General features: G+C 39.1%; 2 protein-coding genes across 4 annotated transcripts in view; one reads left to right on the forward strand and one right to left on the reverse strand.

The window, feature by feature from the left end:
• LOC121937813 (disintegrin and metalloproteinase domain-containing protein 10) overlaps nt 1-11,335 on the forward strand; it is a 67,038-nt gene extending 55,703 nt beyond the window's left edge. For all 3 annotated transcript variants that reach the window (XR_006105208.2, XR_015776635.1, XR_015776637.1), the window contains 3 exons: nt 2,068-2,158; nt 10,373-10,510; nt 11,231-11,335. The gene's annotated coding sequence lies outside the window, so the exon portion shown is untranslated. The remainder of the gene's footprint in view (nt 1-2,067; nt 2,159-10,372; nt 10,511-11,230) is intronic.
• Nucleotides 5,449-14,846, reverse strand: lpla (lipoprotein lipase a). The gene is made up of 10 exons (XM_042481139.2): nt 14,598-14,846; nt 13,499-13,704; nt 12,559-12,738; nt 11,810-11,921; nt 10,265-10,507; nt 8,991-9,233; nt 8,136-8,256; nt 7,765-7,947; nt 7,540-7,647; nt 5,449-6,805 (listed from the first exon to the last, which is right to left on the reverse strand). Exons 1-10 carry the CDS (start codon nt 14,695-14,697, stop codon nt 6,754-6,756), a joined length of 1,548 nt encoding a protein of 515 aa, XP_042337073.2. The 5' UTR covers nt 14,698-14,846; the 3' UTR covers nt 5,449-6,753.
• Between the last annotated feature and the right edge of the window lie 5,383 nt (nt 14,847-20,229).

Consider the following 20,229-nt stretch of genomic DNA (forward strand, 5'->3'; position numbering starts at 1 on the left):
CTGTTGAATATATAATAGGATGTGGTGTAAATACAGGATGATACTTTTTTTTAACCAAATGATGGACAGATTTTTTGATACGGTATTATCTCAAATGGCTTGAAAACATGTCCCAGCACCCCCAAGGTTTGGACTGAGCCTTGCATGTTTATGACATCTTTCTCCGCCTTTGGTAATCTTTACAAACAGATATCTGTATATGAATGCATTTTTGGTAACAGAAACATTCTGGTTTCCATTTGGTTTGTAGTCCTAGTAATATTAACTAATAACATGCAGGTAAACAGTTGGTGTGGAGAATAAGAGAGGTAGAAAGCATTGTCCCAAATTCAATCTCCACTGCCTGTTGTCTGACAACAGTTTATCTTATCATCTTTTTAAAATGTATGCAGATATCTGTTTATAGAGATTCGTAAACAAGGAAGTCTTGGCCCAGATATCCATGATATCCACTGACAACACCAGACCCCCAAAATATTGGACATTTCCCCCAGAAGTGAATTGTTGTCAGATTGATAGCAGATGAGTTCGACGACTTTTTTACGACTGACTTTCTTTACTAAACATCCTTCCACTTTCATCCAGTCAAGCAGGTTTGCAGCACCTGAAGCCGTTTTTTATAGGAGGAGAAAGAGCTGGTGTTTGGTTCAGTCAGGCTCTAGTGGACCGCATGCAACATTCTTCTTACTTAACTAACTAACCTGCAGCTATCAGCAAAAAACTCTGAGTGACAAGCCTTTGTTCATCTGAGAACAAAATTGTGAAAACTGCAAAATATTGGATGTTCAATTCCGTGCAAGAAGTGCAGTCTGCACAGTGTAACACACACACACAAAAACACACAAGACTTTGCCCGGAGCAGCTGGCTTCATGAGTTGTTTCTCTTCTATGAGCATGACGACATTTTCCTCGAAAAATAGTAACAGCATTTTTATTCCCACTGATACCGTTGTCCCACGGGGAAAGAGTCAGAAGTGGCGTCAAGGAGGTGATGAAGAGCAGAGCAAATTGGACACTCAGACCTCTACAGCAGAGATTTGTTGGTGCCAGCAGAGAGGGAGAGTGGACAAGCTGTAACTCCTCCACAAAGATTGGAAACAACAAAATATCTTTAATGTGCTTTTCCAAGACTTATTTCCTTAACTGATTTCTAAGAATGGCACATTATCGCATGTACAAATACGAGTCTCGTGTGTCTCTGTGATGTATTTTGCTGGTCAAAAACAAACACACTGGGTCAGCTCAGAGTCAGGCTGCGTGTTAGTGCAGGCTTCAGATCAGGTTTAAAAAGTCATCCTTGTGGCCTCAACAACACCCATCCACTAACAACACAAAGTCATGAGGGAATGTTTCCACAGTGTATCTGTAGTAGTGCGGAAGCAGTAGACATTTTGCTAAAATTGCATTTTACACAGTTGTTTTCGGGGCAGTATGATGCTGATAACTGCATTCATTTTTACTTGGTGTTATTATTATCGAAATGTAACTATCTTATAGTGTTACAAAGGATGTCAGCTGCTGCAGGGTAAAATTTAACAAAAAGTTTTACTGCTTTTGTAATTACTATTATTTTTATTATTATCATTACACAAAGGCATTCTCGTCTACTGCAGAGCTGTGTACGCGGCTTTGGTCTACTGGCAATAGGAAAGGGGTCTCTAGTCTATTTTCCCCATGTGTAAAAAACCCATGTACACCCAAGTATTTTGCCTTTCTCTGCATGTTTTTTATTTTTTAATTGAATTTATTTGGTGCCAGAAATCATAATTGTATCGATCAGTGGTGATCATAGGGTGTGATGCTGCATCAGGCACAGTCTGATGTGTCCTGGAGCCCTCAGACTTTTTGGGAAGACTGGACTGAGTATCTGTTATACACTCATATAAGTTGCCATAATAGTCTGTCCTTTTTATCACTCTGTCAGTTTATTATTAAGAGGATTGCATTTTCTGGGATTGGGGTTGCAGTTTACTGTGTTTTCCCCTCCTGTGTTCCTATGCTGACTCTACACACCTGTCCTGCATCAGTCTCATTAGTCCTCTCTGCTCCTCATTTTTTCCCAAACAGCTCTCTGCCTGTTCTCCTGCCTCATCAGCTCATTCCCCTCACCTGAGCCTCCATGCACTTTTTCTCCACCTGCACTTCATCCCCTTATCAGGTGAGTTTGTATTAAAGTCCTGTTTTTCAGTTTAGTCATGTAGTTTGCTTGGTTGGACACCATTTGAGTTCCTGTAGTCTCCTGCACTCCTGCTCTGCACCACAAGACTACATCACCATTGTATGATCAGCTGTAAAAAGCCATGAGCTGAGGAGCAGATGAAGTGTCAGCCAGAATGATCTCAGACAAAAATAAAAGCAATATTAGTTACTTATCATACAGTTCTCCACCTCTTTAATTTTGTTCAGATCCCAAATGTTGTGCAACACACAGTCGAGTGGGGATCTCTTTCAGCAGAACTAATCCACAAACTCAAGAAATAGAAAATACATTTTTTTTTCTCTTACTCATACTGTGCATTGGTTGTGTTTCATAATATGTTTTTCATTTTAGCAAAGCTGGCTTAGTGGTAACAACCAGTCATAATCCTATATTATTAAAACAGGTTGGGGTTTGGACTTTAAGTGGCTTCAGATGTTGGCTGATGGATAAAGTCTTTCAAATTTGACAAGCACAGCTTGCACAGTTGAATGACAAGAGCAAGAGATAGTTCAGCTCCACAGTATCAATAACATCCTATTTAAAGACACACTAAGGGGCTTTTCATCACTTGTGGCACTGCGGAGCGATGTCTAATGAGCTACTTCCCTTTTTTTGTCAATATAGAGCATAGTACACAGTGTCTAGTAGTTATAGGCAGTCCTTCAATATGTAGTATGCATTTAGGCAGAGTATAAAATGTACAAAGTGCTGATCAACCAGTGTTGTAGATATATACATTGAGTCGCAGATACTTGCTTAAAGTGAAATGTGAGCCGTTGTGCAGCCTGTGTAAACACTTTTATTGATTAAAACAAAGCTGAAAAGCTTGTTCTGATGTTGACATCAGACAAAAGGTTGTCTTGTTAACAAAATATCAGAAGAGTCCAAGTTACATCCATGTGGTTGAGATGGTCCATGTGACCTAAGGTTCGCCATCTGCAGTATAAACAGAGCCACAATGTATTCATATTAAAGGACGTTTAATAGACATTTGTGGGTTGTGCAGTTTGGACTTGAGAATCAGGCACAGTTTGTGCTCCTGTTATTGTTACCACATTAGCATCGATAGCATTGTCTCAAAACAGGCTATTTGATGGGAACTGGTCATTTTCAGGGATTAGTTTAAAATGGGTTAACTAATCTCATAAACTGTCACCAGATTAACCCCTTAAGGACTAGACATATGTGTACCACTTAAGATATCAGTCAATCCAAAAGATGCAATATATTTTACACTGATATTGTCGGCCATAAAACCATTATATTAAAATGCAGAAAACACTGTAAACAAATGTGAGCATGAAAAGTGAGTGATGCATTTAGAGAACAGGCTTTGGTTAGAGCACAGGTTTCGAAAAAAATTTAAAAAGGGGGGTTTTGAGGGCAAGCGTCAACCTCTGGGGCTAAAAAATGAAGCCAACGAAGAAGCGCCAAAAACTACAGTTCCTCAAATGGCCACTTGAGGCTGGCTCCAAAAGGGAATCAATCCCCATAAACCTCCATGTTAAAATGCCAGATTTTACAGCATAAATAAACATGTTTACAGCCTGGTGCAAAAAGCGGTTTTAGTCTCCATAGCTAATTTCCCCCTTCATGACAACTGTACAGTGGGTGATTTTTTTTTATAACTCAACCATTTGCGTTTTATTAATGAAGTTACGTATAAGTGAGGGTGGGGCTGCTTTTAGTGACAGGCTTTCTGCTGATCCTTGACCTCTCAGTCAGACCCATCCTCGCTCCTCCACTGCCCCACCCTCTTGCTCAAATATGATCACTTTTGGTTTCAAAAAACCAAGATGGTGATGTCTGAAATTAAAACTCCATTTATTATTTTTGCAGTTTATGTTTGATGGCCCTCCACCAGAAAAATATCAGCATCAAACACAATGTCCTGCATTGTACTTTTTATGCACCAATTTGTGCCTTTTCTGTATCAGTTTACAAATTTAGATGTCATGAACTGAAAATCTTTAGCTATGGGCTTTGGAAAATAAAAGCACTGAACATGTTTCTCAAACCACAAGGATACACTCTGAACATTGTGTTCTGGTGAGAAACATTGGGTGCAACTCAAAATGTGTCACAATAAAAAAAAACTCCACCGGGTGCCTTTAACTCAAGTTGCTCAGTGTGGGTTTTTGTTATTTGTGATGTGAGCTCTCTTTACAGGAGCTGGAATCACGCCTGGTGCAAATAAATTAAACTCAATACAAATCAGAATCATCATAAAACATGTACAGTCTGTGTGTGTTTAGTGATTAGTTGACATAACAGTTTGCACTGACACTGATTGAAGCAAAGTGGATTTTTGCATCAATAAAAATACAATAAAAATTTAGATTACCAAAGTTTGTATAGCAAGTAGTATAGTCTGATACTAAGCTCTTTTAAAATGATTTTTCACATTGAGATTTTCCAGTTTTCATATTTCCCTTTGGTAGCTTAACTACTTAATCAATCAAAGAGCTGTCAGCCTCCAGGTGCTCATGTGGATCCCTCAGAGGGATCATCTGTCATCAGTGATATTTAAATATTTTCACCTGCTTTTGAAATTGACAAGTTGCTACCTGGCAGATGTTTTGCATCTGATTGATGTGGAAGTTCTTGGCCAAGCTTACACATGTTCCAAGCTGCGTTTCCCATTCACAAAATGGTGAGTGAAGACTTTATCTCCAATACAGGTCCACAGCCTTTAGTTGATTTAACCCTTTAACAGCTGAGTGGACATCAGTTCTTGTGCTGCATTTAGATGCTTTTCACTCGTATTTAAACCTTTGAAACTTGAAAAAATTGTTTCAATTTCTTTCAAAAACACAGAAAAAAAACACATAACGAGCAACTTGGCATTAAATGTCCTGCAAACCACAAAAAGAAAAATAGTAAAAGGTGATAAAGAAATGATATGAAAATTAGCTGGGGGGATTATTAGATATTATCAAAGAAGGGGGAGGGGCAGAAAACTATAATTACAATTCACCAAATTATATAATTACAGTTAAGTTACAGAAAAAAGAAAAAAAGATATGTATTCATTACTTTCTTGAGGTCATTTTGTTTTGTTTGTTTGTTACTTTTCTATTGCGTGTTAATTGGTAATTTTCTTGCAAATTTTCACTAATTCTTGCTAATTTTGGGGCCATGTCTTATCGAATCGCCCTCTTCCCATGTTTGTGAAATAAATCATGCCAATTTGCTCAGGTATCAAAGGGTTACTAATTATCTGAAAGCAACATGAGCAGTCAGGAATATGTGGTTTATCTCTTTATTAAACCATCCTGGGCTCTTTATTTATACAGTGCACTGCATTTCAGTTCATAAATGCTCCGAACAGCCGGCATGGAGACCAATTTGATCGATCTTTCCAAAGCCAGGTGCATAAAAATCACAAAACGCTTCATTTATAAAAATACAGTCAACAATAGAAGCCTGCCAAAATATATCACAGCTTAATATACAAATATATAAATGTACATTCAATAAATACAATAAGAAGTGTTTCTGAGATGTATTATGGCTATTATGTAGGCCAGTCCATCACAAATTACAGAGGCATGCATTTTTATTTTCAGCAATTTTATAACCTTTGACCTTTCAGAATAAGGGCATGTTCGTAGGCAGAATTCATCACTGAGGTAAACTGTTGCAGGTGAGACACTGTTGATCCATTCATGATGTCATTAAGGAGCATCTCACCATCACTGGATTTAGTTTCATGAAAAAAAATTACCCAAACTTAAAAGTGTATATCCCTGTTGGACCCTAATCTCAGTGACCTTAACGTCTAAATGGCTGAAGGGGACTGAAAGCCGTTTAAAGTGACCAGTGACACAATAACCAAAACACCATCAAAGAACAAGTAAGGCTTCAAGGGATCAGATATTAACACATCACTCATATTCAATAAAAATATATATATAATACTGATTTTAAAAAGTATTTACAAAGACTGCTGTGATTCTCCGTTCAGTAGATAGTAAATACTTCTTTGGTCCCTGTCAATTGTTGGAAATTAGTGGTTCGGTCGAGACAAACATTAGGGACAAAATGATCATTTTGCACGTTTAGGAAATAAAAATAAAATAACAAAAAGATGTGCCTAAAATATGCCTATCACTCTAAATCATTTATACAATGACCCAAGTTCACAAAGGCAAAGAAAACACACCACTTTAGGGGTTGAAAATACATCAAAATCAATATAAACAGTACATGTGGGCTACAAAAGCATAAACAAATGATTACAAAGATATGCAGTAAGAGCCACTGAAAGTGAGCACATCATTACAAAGAAACTTGTAACATTTTTCAGCAGCAGAACATGCGTAGAGACAGGAGAGAGCTTGAGTGTGCAGACTGGTTTCCAGCACAATAGATGAGGTTGTGTTGGTTGAACTGGGAGCTGAAGTCATGATACACAAAGGGAGGAAAATAAGGAAAAAGAAAGTTCAGTATATGTCCAGTTACTTGCAAAGGCTTTCCCAGTGTTGCTGTGTGCTGTCCGTCTTTGGCTACGTGTGGAGACATTAATGCTCTGCATGTGTTCAAGTGCAACCTCAAGCGTCGTTCTGCCCGAAAAGACTGCCCTGAGTTTTCAGCTTGTGCATCCTGGAAAGAAGAAAAGACAACAGTGAACAGGAGAGCTTATGCCTCTGAAAAAAACTGATTTTTAAAAACATTAATTAAAGGGATAGTTCAGATTTTTGGAATTGGGATTGTAAGGGTTACTCATCCAAAGACAGTGTATTACATACAGTAGGTATCAGTCAGCAGCAAGAAAATGTATTTACGCCACCTAAAAAAGTCACACCTAAAAAAAAATCAGTTTAAGTGTACCCTATGTCAACAGTATTTTCACTGCTTTATCTTTCTGTCAGACGGCCCTTTATGACGGAAAAGCTGGTAACGGCTTCAGTTCGCCATCCATGCTCTCTTCAAAGTCACACTCTGTGGCAAAAAACGTAATTTTAGCTCCCTGACCACAAAAGCTGCTGGTCTACGGCTGCCTTGATTGCAACAACTTCATTTTTCAATTGGAAATCACTGTCTGACAAGAAGGTAAAGTGGTGAAAATACTCTCAGTAAAGTACAAACTCAAACTTATATTGATTGTTTTAGGTGGGACTTTCTTTGGTTGCTGACCCCTCCACAGCAGTACATTACTTAGCTTCTGTGTCTGACTCCAGTCTGCTTCTCCAAACTGGGGACGTGCAGACATCTGTATCTAATATTCTGTCTTTGGATAAAAATCCATGCAGCCCCACTTGAGACAAACTGAACTGTTCATTTAATAACTGGCAATAAATCTAAGGCTCCACAAAAGTAGCTTCTCCTCAACTTACAATTTTTCTTTACGGCTCCTGTTGTCTTCTTTTGACTTGACAAAGACTCCCGGTTCTCCTCCTCTGACGAGGTAGGCAAACTCTCCTTCCTTTGCGCTGAAGATCACCCTGAAGTCACACAGAGAAAACTTAAAATTAATAAAATAGAGTAAATTTATGTGCCACTGAACCAATTGTTGTTTATTTTAAACCATAATATATTTGTGATGGTGACCAATAACTTACTTGGATTGTTTCTCTCCAGACTTGATGCGCAGTTTGCGGATGTGGAATTTGCTGCTGCCCCACCAGTCTGACCAGCTGATGATCGCGTCCTTCTCCCAACGCAGCTTCACAATCATCAGGTCTCCGATGTCGACGTCGGTGGTGACGAGGAAGGACTGAGTACTGTTACCGTTCAGGTCCGGCCTGCGGGGTGAAAGGAAGAGTAAAGTACAAAGGTCGGCAGCTTAGCTTGAACTGTCTTACATAGCGGTATCCCTGGTATGTGTGTGTGACATATGCAGCACGAGGGAATTTATGGTGTTTATTTAGGGTCAGAATAATTGAAAACACTGTTGCGGATGCTAAAAAGTTGTTCTGTTTGGTGTACGTACAGGACGAAGGGAATGTCCTCCTTCTCTCCGTGGGTTCCATACAAAGAAATCTTCATCGGCTGCTGGGTGAAGCTCAGTGGGTCCTTACTGAAGAAATGTATCTTCCCTTGATAGTGGAAAACTATAACAGGAGAAAAAGTTCATGTTTTAGACTTACGCTCTCGAGGTTGACATGTTCTAAGTAACAGGCTCTTACCACTACTTAAAGTTAGTTTAATACTCTGACGTAACACTTCTCTGTCTTCATGTGACTGTCAGTGCTGCATTCAAACACAGATTTGTGCTAAATCCTGTTTACATCCACACACCCTCGTACTGTAAATAATCAGAACTTTACAATTACTAAACATGCTTGCCTTTGCAAACAAAAAAAAACATACGGTTTCCAAATTACAATTCTTGAACGAACTTTTCCATCGAGAGTGTGTCACGTCCAGTGTCGCGTTACCTTTGCATACCCAACGCCACTAAAATACCCCTGACCTCTTCTTCATGTGAACTCCTGAATGCTTGCTACTTGTTGTACACGTCTGCCTGCAGCACTGTATGTGTGTGTGTGAGTGAGTGTGTGAGTGTGTGTGTGTGTGTGTGTGTGTGTGTGTGTGTGTGTGTGTGTGTGTGTGTGAGAGCTCCGAGTCGCCACATCCACACTATTCAAGAACAGCAGCTCACACTCTGAGGATTACTTCAGTTGCGGTATGTGCGTCAATTAACTCAACTCTCACTAATCCTTAGTAAAGTACATAAACTCAGCCAGACTTTTCCACAATAGCACAAAGTAATTCTTCTATTTTCTTGTACAGAAGCAAACACTAAACCTACAAACGCCTCCCTATGTGATTTTTTTTCCCTTACCTTTGTAAGGCATAATTTCCCGAGTCTTGAGGTACATCGTGGCGCTGCGTGGCGAGCGCACTTTGTTGATGTTGTAGCCAATCTTGTTGCAGCGGTTCTTCCTGCAGCTGAGGCACAGCCCCTTGTTGAAGGCTTCCCTAGTGCTGCAGCGGTAGGCCATGCTCTGCTGCTGGGTGTTCAGCAGCGAGTCGATGAACAGGTGGATGGAGCGCTCGTGGGAGCATTTGACGATCTGGCCCATATCTGCAACACACAGAGAACAGAAGCTTTAAAACATCTCTCAAATGACATCATGCAAACAGAAAAGCTGTGTTCCTTTTGTATGTGGCTTTTTTTTACATGTCAGTTTGGACCCAGGTGGCTTTTCGCACTTAGTTCTGCCTTATTTAGTTAACCCCTTTAAACCTGGACAGACATCAGTTTTCTTGGGCTGCATTCAGACAACTTTCACAACCATAAAAATCTTTTAAAACCGAGTAAATTGGCTGATTCATTTCAAAAACGGAAAAAAATGGGCATTAGCAACTTGGCAAGAAATTCCCTGCAAACTGCAAGAAAATAGCAAAGGGTGACAGAAAAATGACCAGAAAATTTCTTATTTAAAATGATGTCACTTTTTTTTCCTTATCTTTTTTGTTTGTTTTTCTTTTCTTTTCTTTTTGCTCCAGGTAATTTTCTTTTTATTTTTGCTAATTTTTTGATAATGGTATGATTATGGTTCATTTCTTGTTAAGTTGCTCATTACCTTCTCTCCATGTTTTTGAAAGAAATCAGGCTAATGTGCTGAGGTTTCAAAGGGTTAAAACACTTACAGCAGCTGGCGGATATACTATGAATCTGTAGGCGTTATGACTGGAGGCAAACGTATTTTAATTAAAGCTTTTATAGAGTCAAAGTCTCTGTTTACACCGTGTAAAGTTACATAAGGCTATATTGATGGTTTACAAGACTGTTGTTGCAAAAAGAAGATCGGTAACATCAGGTCTAAGCAAACGGAGCAACAGGTTCTCCCTAAATTTGAGCTATAATCACTTACACAAAACTATTGCCAGTTTCAAAACACGAGAAATAAATCCAAGGGCATAAACTGTCTATGAAAGACACTTGGAGTCCATAACTGAGCACTGGAGTCTAATAATAAGGCAGGTATATGCCAACATACCACCAGGTCATGCAGTTGAAGTTTAGTTTACAGTATATACACTGAAACACAACCCAAAGCATCATCTCAATGTTGTAAGGAACAAACAGCGAGCAGTATTTGGAGTACATACCATGGAAGCCCTTGATGCCTGCCTGTGCGATCCCCAGCAAGGTGTTCTGGATGTCGCAGCCTGGCTGGAAAGTGCCTCCGTTGGGGTAAATGTCGATGTGGCCCACAGGTCTTTGGATGCCAATGCTGCGGCCTGGGGATCCCCTGGTGTTGGTGTGCAGGACGTCCACAAACTGGGCGTCATCTCGGGACAGAGTGTTCTGGTTGTCGGCGTGCTCGAAGGTCGGACCAGCAGGATCCAGACCTGGTAGAGTGAAAGTTGATTTTAGATGAATTGGAAGAATTTGTTTGTGCTGGTATAGAGTAACTGGGTGGATAATAGATGTGGGACCGAGTCATTGTCTTACAAGTCGCAAGTAAGTCTCAGGTCCATGCGCTCAAGTCCAGAGTCATAAACTTTAAATTTCGAGTTGTAATCAAGTCACAATGCACTCTTCAGCACATGTAATGCCATTTTAAGAACAGAATAATCGTACAATAAATTTACAAAAATCATGATAGCTTTTTAAAATTTGTGAAAGGAAGTTTGTTAAAAAGTTACTTAGCTATGAAGCTATCTTTAGCCAAGCATCACGTCGCTAAATATGTTAATATTAGCCTCAGCTCACCATTCTCTGTGCAACTTCAAATATCGAACATAGTAATTGCTGTGTTTCTATCTGTTAATTTTCACCCTGCACGTTTTTGTACACAAAATAATGATCTTTGGTATCTTTTTTTTGCAATGTGATTGCATGCTGTCAGACTGGTTCAAATAAAGTTGATCTGAGAAATAACGTGCTAAAATGCTCGTAATAAGTAGTGTTCATGTTAGTTGGTTCAGGAAATTCATTGATTCATGGCATAATTTTTTATTTGTTTCCTTTTTAATCTTTGGGCTTGAGAAAAGGTAAAAAGTATTTTCAATTTAAAATGCTCAAGACCAAGTGAAGTCCAAGTTAAGTATCTTTTTTTTTTCTTTTGTCAGGTCAGGCTAGACTCAGGTCTAGCTCAAGTCCAGGTCACGTGACTCGAGTCCACACCTCTGGATAAAGACACACAAAAGCAGAGAGGAATGTCTCTTTTCCAAAATGTGAGTAAATCATCTCTCTTCTCCATGTGCAGCTCTGGCAGATCCACTGCAGCTCAGAACAATGTGAAGCTGTGATTGTGGATTCGTTTTGGCTTTAAAGCAAACAGAGCGAGATTTCAAACCTCGATAAACTTCTGACACTGTGTATTGGTCGCCGCTAACAGGCACCAACTGGCTTCATGCACACATACAATACAGTTCAGGAATGTAATGGCCGGCAGATTTTATTTCACTGGGGTGCTGTGTTGTTTTTACGAGCAGGGCGCATATATTACATTACAGTATGGTATGGCGTGTTTGCACGCATGAATTCATTGGCTCAGAGACTAAATTTAAACATTAATAGTGTATATCGAAATGCTTCTAGCTTAAACACAATACACATGCTCATACATTTATTTGGTATTAAATACATCTTTGCTGTTTATCTGTATGTAATGTAAGTAGATGATGATCCATTGGTTGTGTTCTCACCTGTGATCCTGCTGATTTTATGGTCAGTGAGGTCTCCAGCAATCCCAGCCACATGTGCTCCCAGACTGTAGCCGAGCAGATGAATCCTCTCCCAGGGCAACTGCAGCTCTCTCTGAAAGGGAGGTGATGGATGAGATGTGCCAAAGGAACATGTCGACATGCCTTAAAACAGTTTAAAGTGAATGCGGCAGACAAGCTGGAGGGTTTAATAGTAAGCTGAATCTGGCAGAGTGCTGCAGCACTCTGTTCAAATAGAGTTTGGGACATAATCCAAGTAGGGATTCATTTGTGTAATTTTTGCCAAAACTTTGCTTTAAACTTGGAAGTGATGTATACAAAGGACAAACAGTTCAAAGTGTTTATGCCAAAACCCCTTTTTGCCTTGAAGTTGTTAAAACAAAGGCTGCGCTCCACTAAATACTGAGCCTTGTAAAGAGAGGCTGCCGTGAGCCACAGACGCAGCTATAAAAAGCTTTTATAAGGCGTTTAAAATCATAACCAGTAGGGTAACATATCCGCAGGAGCACCGCTGGGTTCAAAAACATTACATCATCAGATACAAATTTGTCATCGATTGTTGGCTGCTCTAATTTCTTTTTTTGGCAGATTAACGTATAATGAAAAAAAATGGTGATCAAAATTTCAGTCAGCCAAATCCACTTTTTAACAAAGAGGATGTAGAGAATATGATCCAGCTGTTAGCCAGCTGACAGTCAGCTTGGATGCTTTTCAATAAAAGAAAAACTCACTTGAATCCATGAAACAAACTTGGCCACATCGCGGCCCACTAGCTTGGTGTAGGCTGCAGAGGTCGGGTAGTGCTGGTTGGCGCGGGTCAGCCAGTCCACCACAATCACGTTGGCACTGGGCACGCGGTCGTAGAGGGCGGACACCAACTTGGGCACCCAGCTCTCGAACATCCCCGTCACCTATAGTAACACACACACATGTCTGAGGTCAGCTGCAGGGTGGCGTGATGTATTCATTCTGTGTCCCGCAGTTGGAGGGAAGCCAAGGTGTCATCAGGTTTGAATCTTGTTGCATGACTGAATCTAAATCACATTATAGGAGGAGATGCATAGACTGTGTGCAGAGTAAACTCACTGCTCTCACTCTGTCTGCTCTGAAATGTGTCTCACTGTGCCGTACGGATGCTCATCGGTTTGGACTGCGGAGGTTTCCGCACATTTTCATGGACATTATGGCGATGTCACTTTGACAGCTACATAAAATAGGCTGTTATGTTACGTAACATGGAAGGTTATCCTCAAAAGATCACTGTGTCCATTTCAATGCACATAAGATGCATAATAAATTGCATAATAAATTGTCCATGACTTTTCCAAAACGTTCAATGATTATAACTAATTATATGACATTTCCAGGCCTGGAAAACATGATTGTTAAATTCCATGACTTTTCCAGGTTTTCAATGATCGTAAGAACCCTGAACATTTGTAATCAGTTTTGGTGAGACTCAAACTTTATATTATGACCAGGATATAAACTTGTTTAGAGTCAAAGGGACGTTGGAGGTCTTCTGAAACAAACTGTGTACATTACCTACATACACATTACACAAGAAATGAGGCATCCATTGGATAGACCTGCTTCAATACTTGTGATCTTTTTATGTTTTTTTACAGTTTTAGAGCACACCAATTCAATTTTACATTCAGTTTGACGTACCGTCCAGCCATGAATCACAATGAACGTCTGTGATTCTGGTCTGTATTCACACTCCTCGATGCTTTCAGGCTCTCCGGGCACAAGGTAGCAGAGGTCATCTTCTGCAGATTCTGCAGAGCGCAGGGAGAACTTGGTCACAATGTCCGTGTAGTCTGTGATCCATTCAGTGGTGGTCGGCAGGGGAGTAGCGGTGACTGTGCTGTTTACTGCCACAACAAACACACAAACAGAATACAGTGAATTATTAGAATATATCGGAGTATGGCAGAAATTTAAAGGATTGCATGCAAAAATCAGGAAGGGCAGAGGAAAAGTGCATTAATAACATTATTATAACACCTTCCAGTTCTTTGCATCCATACAAGAAATCAGGCAGTAATTTTTATCACATATTGACTTAGAGAAGACAAAATAAACACATTTTTAATGCATATTTCCAAACCTTGCTGCTTTTCTCTATCACAGTAAGTGACCACTATTAAAGCAAAGTGAGACAACTGGGAGAGGCATAAGGTATGGCAGTGTCGCCCCCTTTTGTCTCCACTGCATTTCTACCAGCAAAAAAGGAATAAAACCCCAAAATATTGTTCAGAGCCATAAATTCCTCAAGAGATTTAGTTCAGTTATGTTGATCTAAACTGGATAAAAACGTATTAACTCATTAGATCATTCCTCTGAGTCCAGTTTTTTTATTTAAAATGTCTTTTAGAAAAAAAAAAAGGCTAAATGGTTTTTGGTGGGAAAAGGTCATTAGGAGGTTAAAGTTATTCTAATTAAACAATAAATACTTGCATTTTTTTGTATTTTAACCTTAAAATGAATGCAATTAAATTACATTTTAAAACTCTCCGGTTTTCATATCTGATGTTTTTTTCCTCTGCTCTTTCTGCAGACAAAAGGCCTGCTTTTCTTCATGCACACATGGACCTGAATGGTATGAAATCGGATGCAGACCTGCAGACCTGAACTGCGATTCACGGGGTTACTCTCGGTCAACACGGATGCATTAATTAACCTGAATTTGATTATTTCATCACAGAGCTGCACATGAATCACAAAAATAAATAAAAAACACAAACGCACTGATAGTGTCTCTTACCAAACACAGTGGTGGTGAGTTCGGGTTCAGAAGAAAAAGTTGCAAAGATTTTTCCCAAAATTATCCAAACAGACAAAAAGCAGATATTTTCTTTTCCCATATTATTGAGAAGTTTTTTTCTCTCTTAAATATCCTGAATAAAAAAAAAAATCTGGATGATGGTTGTTAATCCAAGCTCTTATAGAAGTTTTAAAACACAAAGTGTAATGGAGTGGCAGTTTGAGAGTAAAGTTGCTTATGGTCTGTCACAGTTGCCGCTCCAAGTCATCTTTATGGGTGGCTCATTTGAATATTTGAACATGATTGGCTGGATGTTGGAGGGCGGAGTTAAACTTTGTCCCATCAGCTCTGAATCACTGGAGGAAGGTCATTCACAACCCTCCTCACAGCAGAGCTGTCCGGCTGCAGCGCGCAGGACTCGCACAGTAACTTTCATTAAAACGGTGTCTTTAATGTCAATTATCAGCCATCAATTAGCTACTTAGGTTTTTTTCAAAAAGCTACAGGAAAGTTGCTTCAAACTTTTTTTATTTTTAAAATTTTTTTATTGTAGAAATAAATCTTGCATTTTAATGACTCATGTTAAGCTGTTTTAAAAAGAAATACTTTATGTGTGTAAATATTTAACTTTTTTGTTTGTTTTCTTTTCTGCACACATTAAACTAAAAGTCCTGCACTGACAATGTTACTCAAGTAAAAGTATAGAAGTATTATCGGTAAAATATACCTAAAGCAGCCCATCCAAAGTACTTAATGCAGGAAAAATCCCAGTTTGTGAATTATTACGTGTTATATCATTACATTGTACTACTGATGTATTGATGTATAGCCTCAATCGAATTTTACTACTTAGTTCACTACTTCTACTACTTCTACTACTACTTAGTTTTACTACTTTGTTTGTTGAGGTTATGATTTTGTTCTTCGATCTAAAAAATAACATTTTACAAGCTCATCGTATGTTTTCTATGTAAACTAACTTATAAAGTAATAAGTAACAATAGCTGTCAAAAAAATGTAATTAAAAGTGAAATATTTCCCTCTGAACTGTGATGTACACACTAAATGGAAGGAGAGTACCTCGAAGTTAAACTTATGTGCAGCGATTACAGAGTCGAGTACAATAATACTATGTAAAGTAAATTTATGTTTTTTTTTACTTGCAATTCAGTGTCAAATAATTTGATTTCACCAGGATAATTTACTCATTGTCAGTAAGCTACTGCTCTCCAGGAGTCCTGGGTACATCCAAGATACACAACCAATAAGATAAAAACACAGTAATCTAAAAAAATATATACTTGGACATTTTCTCATCCAAATATATACGAAACCTCTTCAGCTCCAGATGTCCTTCTCGATGAATGAATGAAATTAATGAATTACTCACAATTCACTGATGTTTATTATGTCAACTGTTTAATTTTATAAAGATTTAAATCTTATGATCAATTAGTTACCTGGTGTCATTGTGTGGCCTGACAGTGCCAACCACATTCAGCACCCTGGGCAAGCTTTTCCTGGCACCCCTCTCCCAAAATAATAATATTATTATTATTACTATTATTATTATTATTATTATTATTATTATTATTACTATTAGTAGTAGTATTAGAAGTAGTAGTAGTGGTAGTATTAGCACTTGTCTTTTACATTTATCGTATAAACCAGCAAGAGGAGAAGAGCTAATGAGAAAACCAGATTATGTTGTTGTTATGTGTGCAAATGTGTACATTTCATCTTCTTCTTTTTCTTTTTTTTCTCAGTGTCCCGAGTGGCTTCTTTCCTATTACTTTAACACTCTCTACATACACTCACTTATGTCGGATCAGTTTTAAAACACTCGAAAGTTTGGGCGGGGTAATCGTGGTGGCCCCTCTGGACCGGCGCCTCTGTCGTCTTGGAGGATCCACCACTGCATCTTAACCTGATCTTCTGAACAGCGCGGGTGTTTTTAAAAGCCCCATCTCCCACTAGGGGCTCAACTGGGTCACAAAATGAAACCTCTGTGTCTCATCCTGTGCCCTGGGACTGCATACAAAAATGAAACTTGAAAATTTTAAAAGAAATACATTTTTAAAAAGCTCATTCCTGTCTCTATCATGTCATGTGAAATGAAAACAAGATGTGAGGATGCTCTGCACATTCTTTATGGTGGCAGTTAAACAAACCCCCTTTGCAGGACTTTGGGGCACCGAGGAAACTCAGAAACTCCAGATAAATCACAAACACATGTGGGTTTCAGAACAGGCATGAGAGAAAAGTGTCTGAGCCCATGTGTCTGGGTTTTATGATGGGTTTCATGCCAAAACACCTGCGTGAGAATCTTTTACACTTGTGTTTTCTCTCAAAACTGAGGACAACAAAAACAGATCGACCTCTAGCCTAGATATTTCTCCATCCTCGTACTATTGTACATTGTGTCCTCTGATGTCAGCACACTGAGTCCACATTACACATTGAAGTTTCATTGTTATTAAACGTGACATACATTAGTTTTTCAGAGAATCATTCCTGTGTGATCCCCCCTACTGTGTCATTTAATTTCCAGATATATGATTCCTCCAAAACCTGCTGAGAGAAAGTGAAAAAAATTTGATTAAGATATCACATGCAGAGCACGACCCAAAGTGTGGGCTGTTGTGTTTAATATGTTCTGTGTTGCCATGAGAGAAAAAAAATCTCCACAGACACACTAAAGTTACCTTTTTATTGTCTGAGAAACATTTACCACCAGGAAATTTACTGTGCACACATATGGTATAGCTTTGACCATGTGGAAGAAGCCAGAGGGGAGTTTTTGTCTTATTTTCCTACATGCATAAGATTGCATAATCCACCAATTATTTGTTCCCTCAAATATTTTTTTTTCTTTTCTTCTAACCTCTTTAAAACACAACGTGTAGAAACATACTAAGCACTATTGTTCTCTTTCCCACAAATGGATCTGAATCTCAATCTTTTACTTTTAATGAAGGTGATAAAATAAGAAAAGTCAAGTCGACACCAGTCAAAGACTTAGGAAGGCTTTGTTTTTATGCCTCCAGTGACAGGTGTGGCCAGAGGCATAATGTTTTCAGGTTGGCTGTCCATCCCATTTTTAAGAACACCTTGAAGGAATTTCTTTAAATTTGGCACAAACGTCCACTTGGACTCAAGGTTGAACTGATTTCGTTGTTGTTCCAAACATCAAGGTCACTGTCACCTGTGGTAATTAAACTTAAACTAATCTAGAACAATGTTTCCACAGATAAACCTGCAGGGTATATTTTCAGATTTGGCACAAACGTCCACTTGGACTCAAAGATGAGCTGATTAAATTTGGTGGTCAAAGGTCACTGTAAGCTGTTGTGATCAGACTTGACAAACTAGAGGAAGTAAAAGTTGTTGCAAGGTTTCTGTGGTTAAACTTGCAGAGGGATCATTTCCAGATTTGGCACAAATGTCCACTTGGACTCATCCACTATGGACCGATTAGATTTTGGTGATCAAAGGTCACTTTGACCTCATTAAACACGTTTTTGGCCATAACTCAGAAATTCATGTGCTAATTATGACGAAATTTCACTCAAATGTGTGACAGAATAACATGATGAAGTGATGACATTTTATGTCCAAAAGGACAAAGGTCAACTTCACTATGACATCATAATGTCCTGAAAAAGCACATTTTAGGCCAAAATTTCATGCCATTTCTCAGGAACAGAAGGGGAGTCATTTGGTCAGATAATGAATTGTTGACAGTAGTGTTGGGCGTTGATCTTGAAACTTTGCTGATTGTTTAGATCCTTTGTGCTGCTGGGTTGAAGATGTGTGTAAATGCATCCACATTTTAGAATATGTAGCTCCTTTACCGAATCATCAGTATTTGAAGCATTGTCTGTTGCCATGGCTATAAGTCTATGTAAAAGACATATGTGAACTGTAACTGTAACTTGGCTGGTTTGATGTTTTACAGCTGGAGTCTCTGAGACATCAAACAGAAGAACTGTGACATTTTCTGTAGCAGAATTCTCAAACATCATCATGTTTATGAGCAATTCTCAAAAAGTTAGAGAAAGTCATTAAAATCTCAAGGCAATTAAACAGTGTGTGTTTTGGTAGTTTGGGTAACCCCCCCCCCAAAAAAATGAAGACACTGATTCACTTTTCTTTATGACCATTTTCTGCACGATTGAACCTCAACGTCCTCAGTAATTAACTGCTGCTCTATATTTTTTTTCTCTATATATACTCTGTAATTTCTTCTGTCTTACATGTTAAAGTATATGTATGCCTATGTAAGTTTGTGTGCATGTCAGTGATTGTGAGGAAGGTGATGCTTATGGCCAGCTCAACAGGCCCAACCCAGTGATTAGAGAAAGGAGCACCTCCCATCCCCCAGCCTGTGATTCTCCATCTGCACAGTCACAGTAGTTACTGTATTTGACCCCCGGGGCTGACTCACAGTGATGAACGACAGGGCACATCCTGTATGAGACACACCCTGGCAGCGGCATCTTAAATGGCTTAAAGAGTTTTAAAACTTGGTGTGATTATCGGGGGGGGGAAAGGGAGAGAGATGTAGAGAGATAAAGAAGGGAGAGGAATGTGAGCAGCAGCTGATTTAAGACAGGCAGACAGCTGATGGTAACAACAGGTAGACCGTGGAGCAGACAGACTGCCGGAGGTGTTCTGGCCCATATACTGGTCTGATATGTCCCAGATTAATGTCATTCAGTCCCTTTGAGATGCAATTAGTCTGGCTTTGAGCCTGAAACCTGCTGAGGAAATTAAAAGATCACTGCAGAGAGAACATAGATTTCCTGCTGGGGAGGAATTCCTTCACTTTCCTGTTACTGCTTTTTTTCTTGTGAAACCTTAAAGGCTGCACATTTGTTTCACATTCCTCTGTTTGCACTCATGGGAGATTACGTCGGTTGTAGCATGCAAAAAGTGCAGAGCAGCATTGAGATGCACAGACTAATTCGTATAATCTGGCGAATGTTTGTGGTGGTGTTGACATTCCATCTGTTTTCTTATCTGTTTCTATTTCCATCTGTCTCTCGCCTCCAATTTTTTTATTGTGGCAAACACAGGCTAGTCACGGATCTAGTCACTGTAATTTAAATACTAAATCACAACACTCAGTCAGTTTGGCTTACATGAAATCTCTGAAAGTGAGACATAAACCTCATAAATGTGTGTTTGCAGCCGTGCACTTTGAACGGTGGAGTCCTCAATGTGCATCCTGCTGACTCAGTCTGAGAAAGCTGATTTTGGAAAAACAGGGATAAAGTTTCAGAGGACGACGCAGCATAAATATGCACCTTGGCGTGCGGCCTCCTGTGTTTCGGAGAGGTAATACCATGTGTGTACAGTATGTGACTTCCAAACTAAAGATCCACAGCCTGCAGGAAGGTGATGTGGCTGCTGATTTTCATGTTTGCTGAGTGTTTTCTGATGACTTTTAAAGGTCCAGTGTGTGGAATGAAGCGATATATTGGCAGAAATGGATTATAATATAGTAAGTAGTTGCTTCTGTGTATAATCACCAGAAAATAAGAATCATTGTGCTTTTTGTTACCCTATAATAAACCATTTATGTCTCCAGAAGGAACGAGTCCTCATTCGTGGAGTCCGCCATGTTGCA

The sequence above is a fragment of the Plectropomus leopardus genome, chromosome 5 (assembly GCF_026936395.1).
Source record: "Plectropomus leopardus strain MGB_pleo_1.0 chromosome 5, ASM2693639v1, whole genome shotgun sequence".
Taxonomy (NCBI): Eukaryota; Metazoa; Chordata; class Actinopteri; order Perciformes; family Serranidae; genus Plectropomus; species Plectropomus leopardus.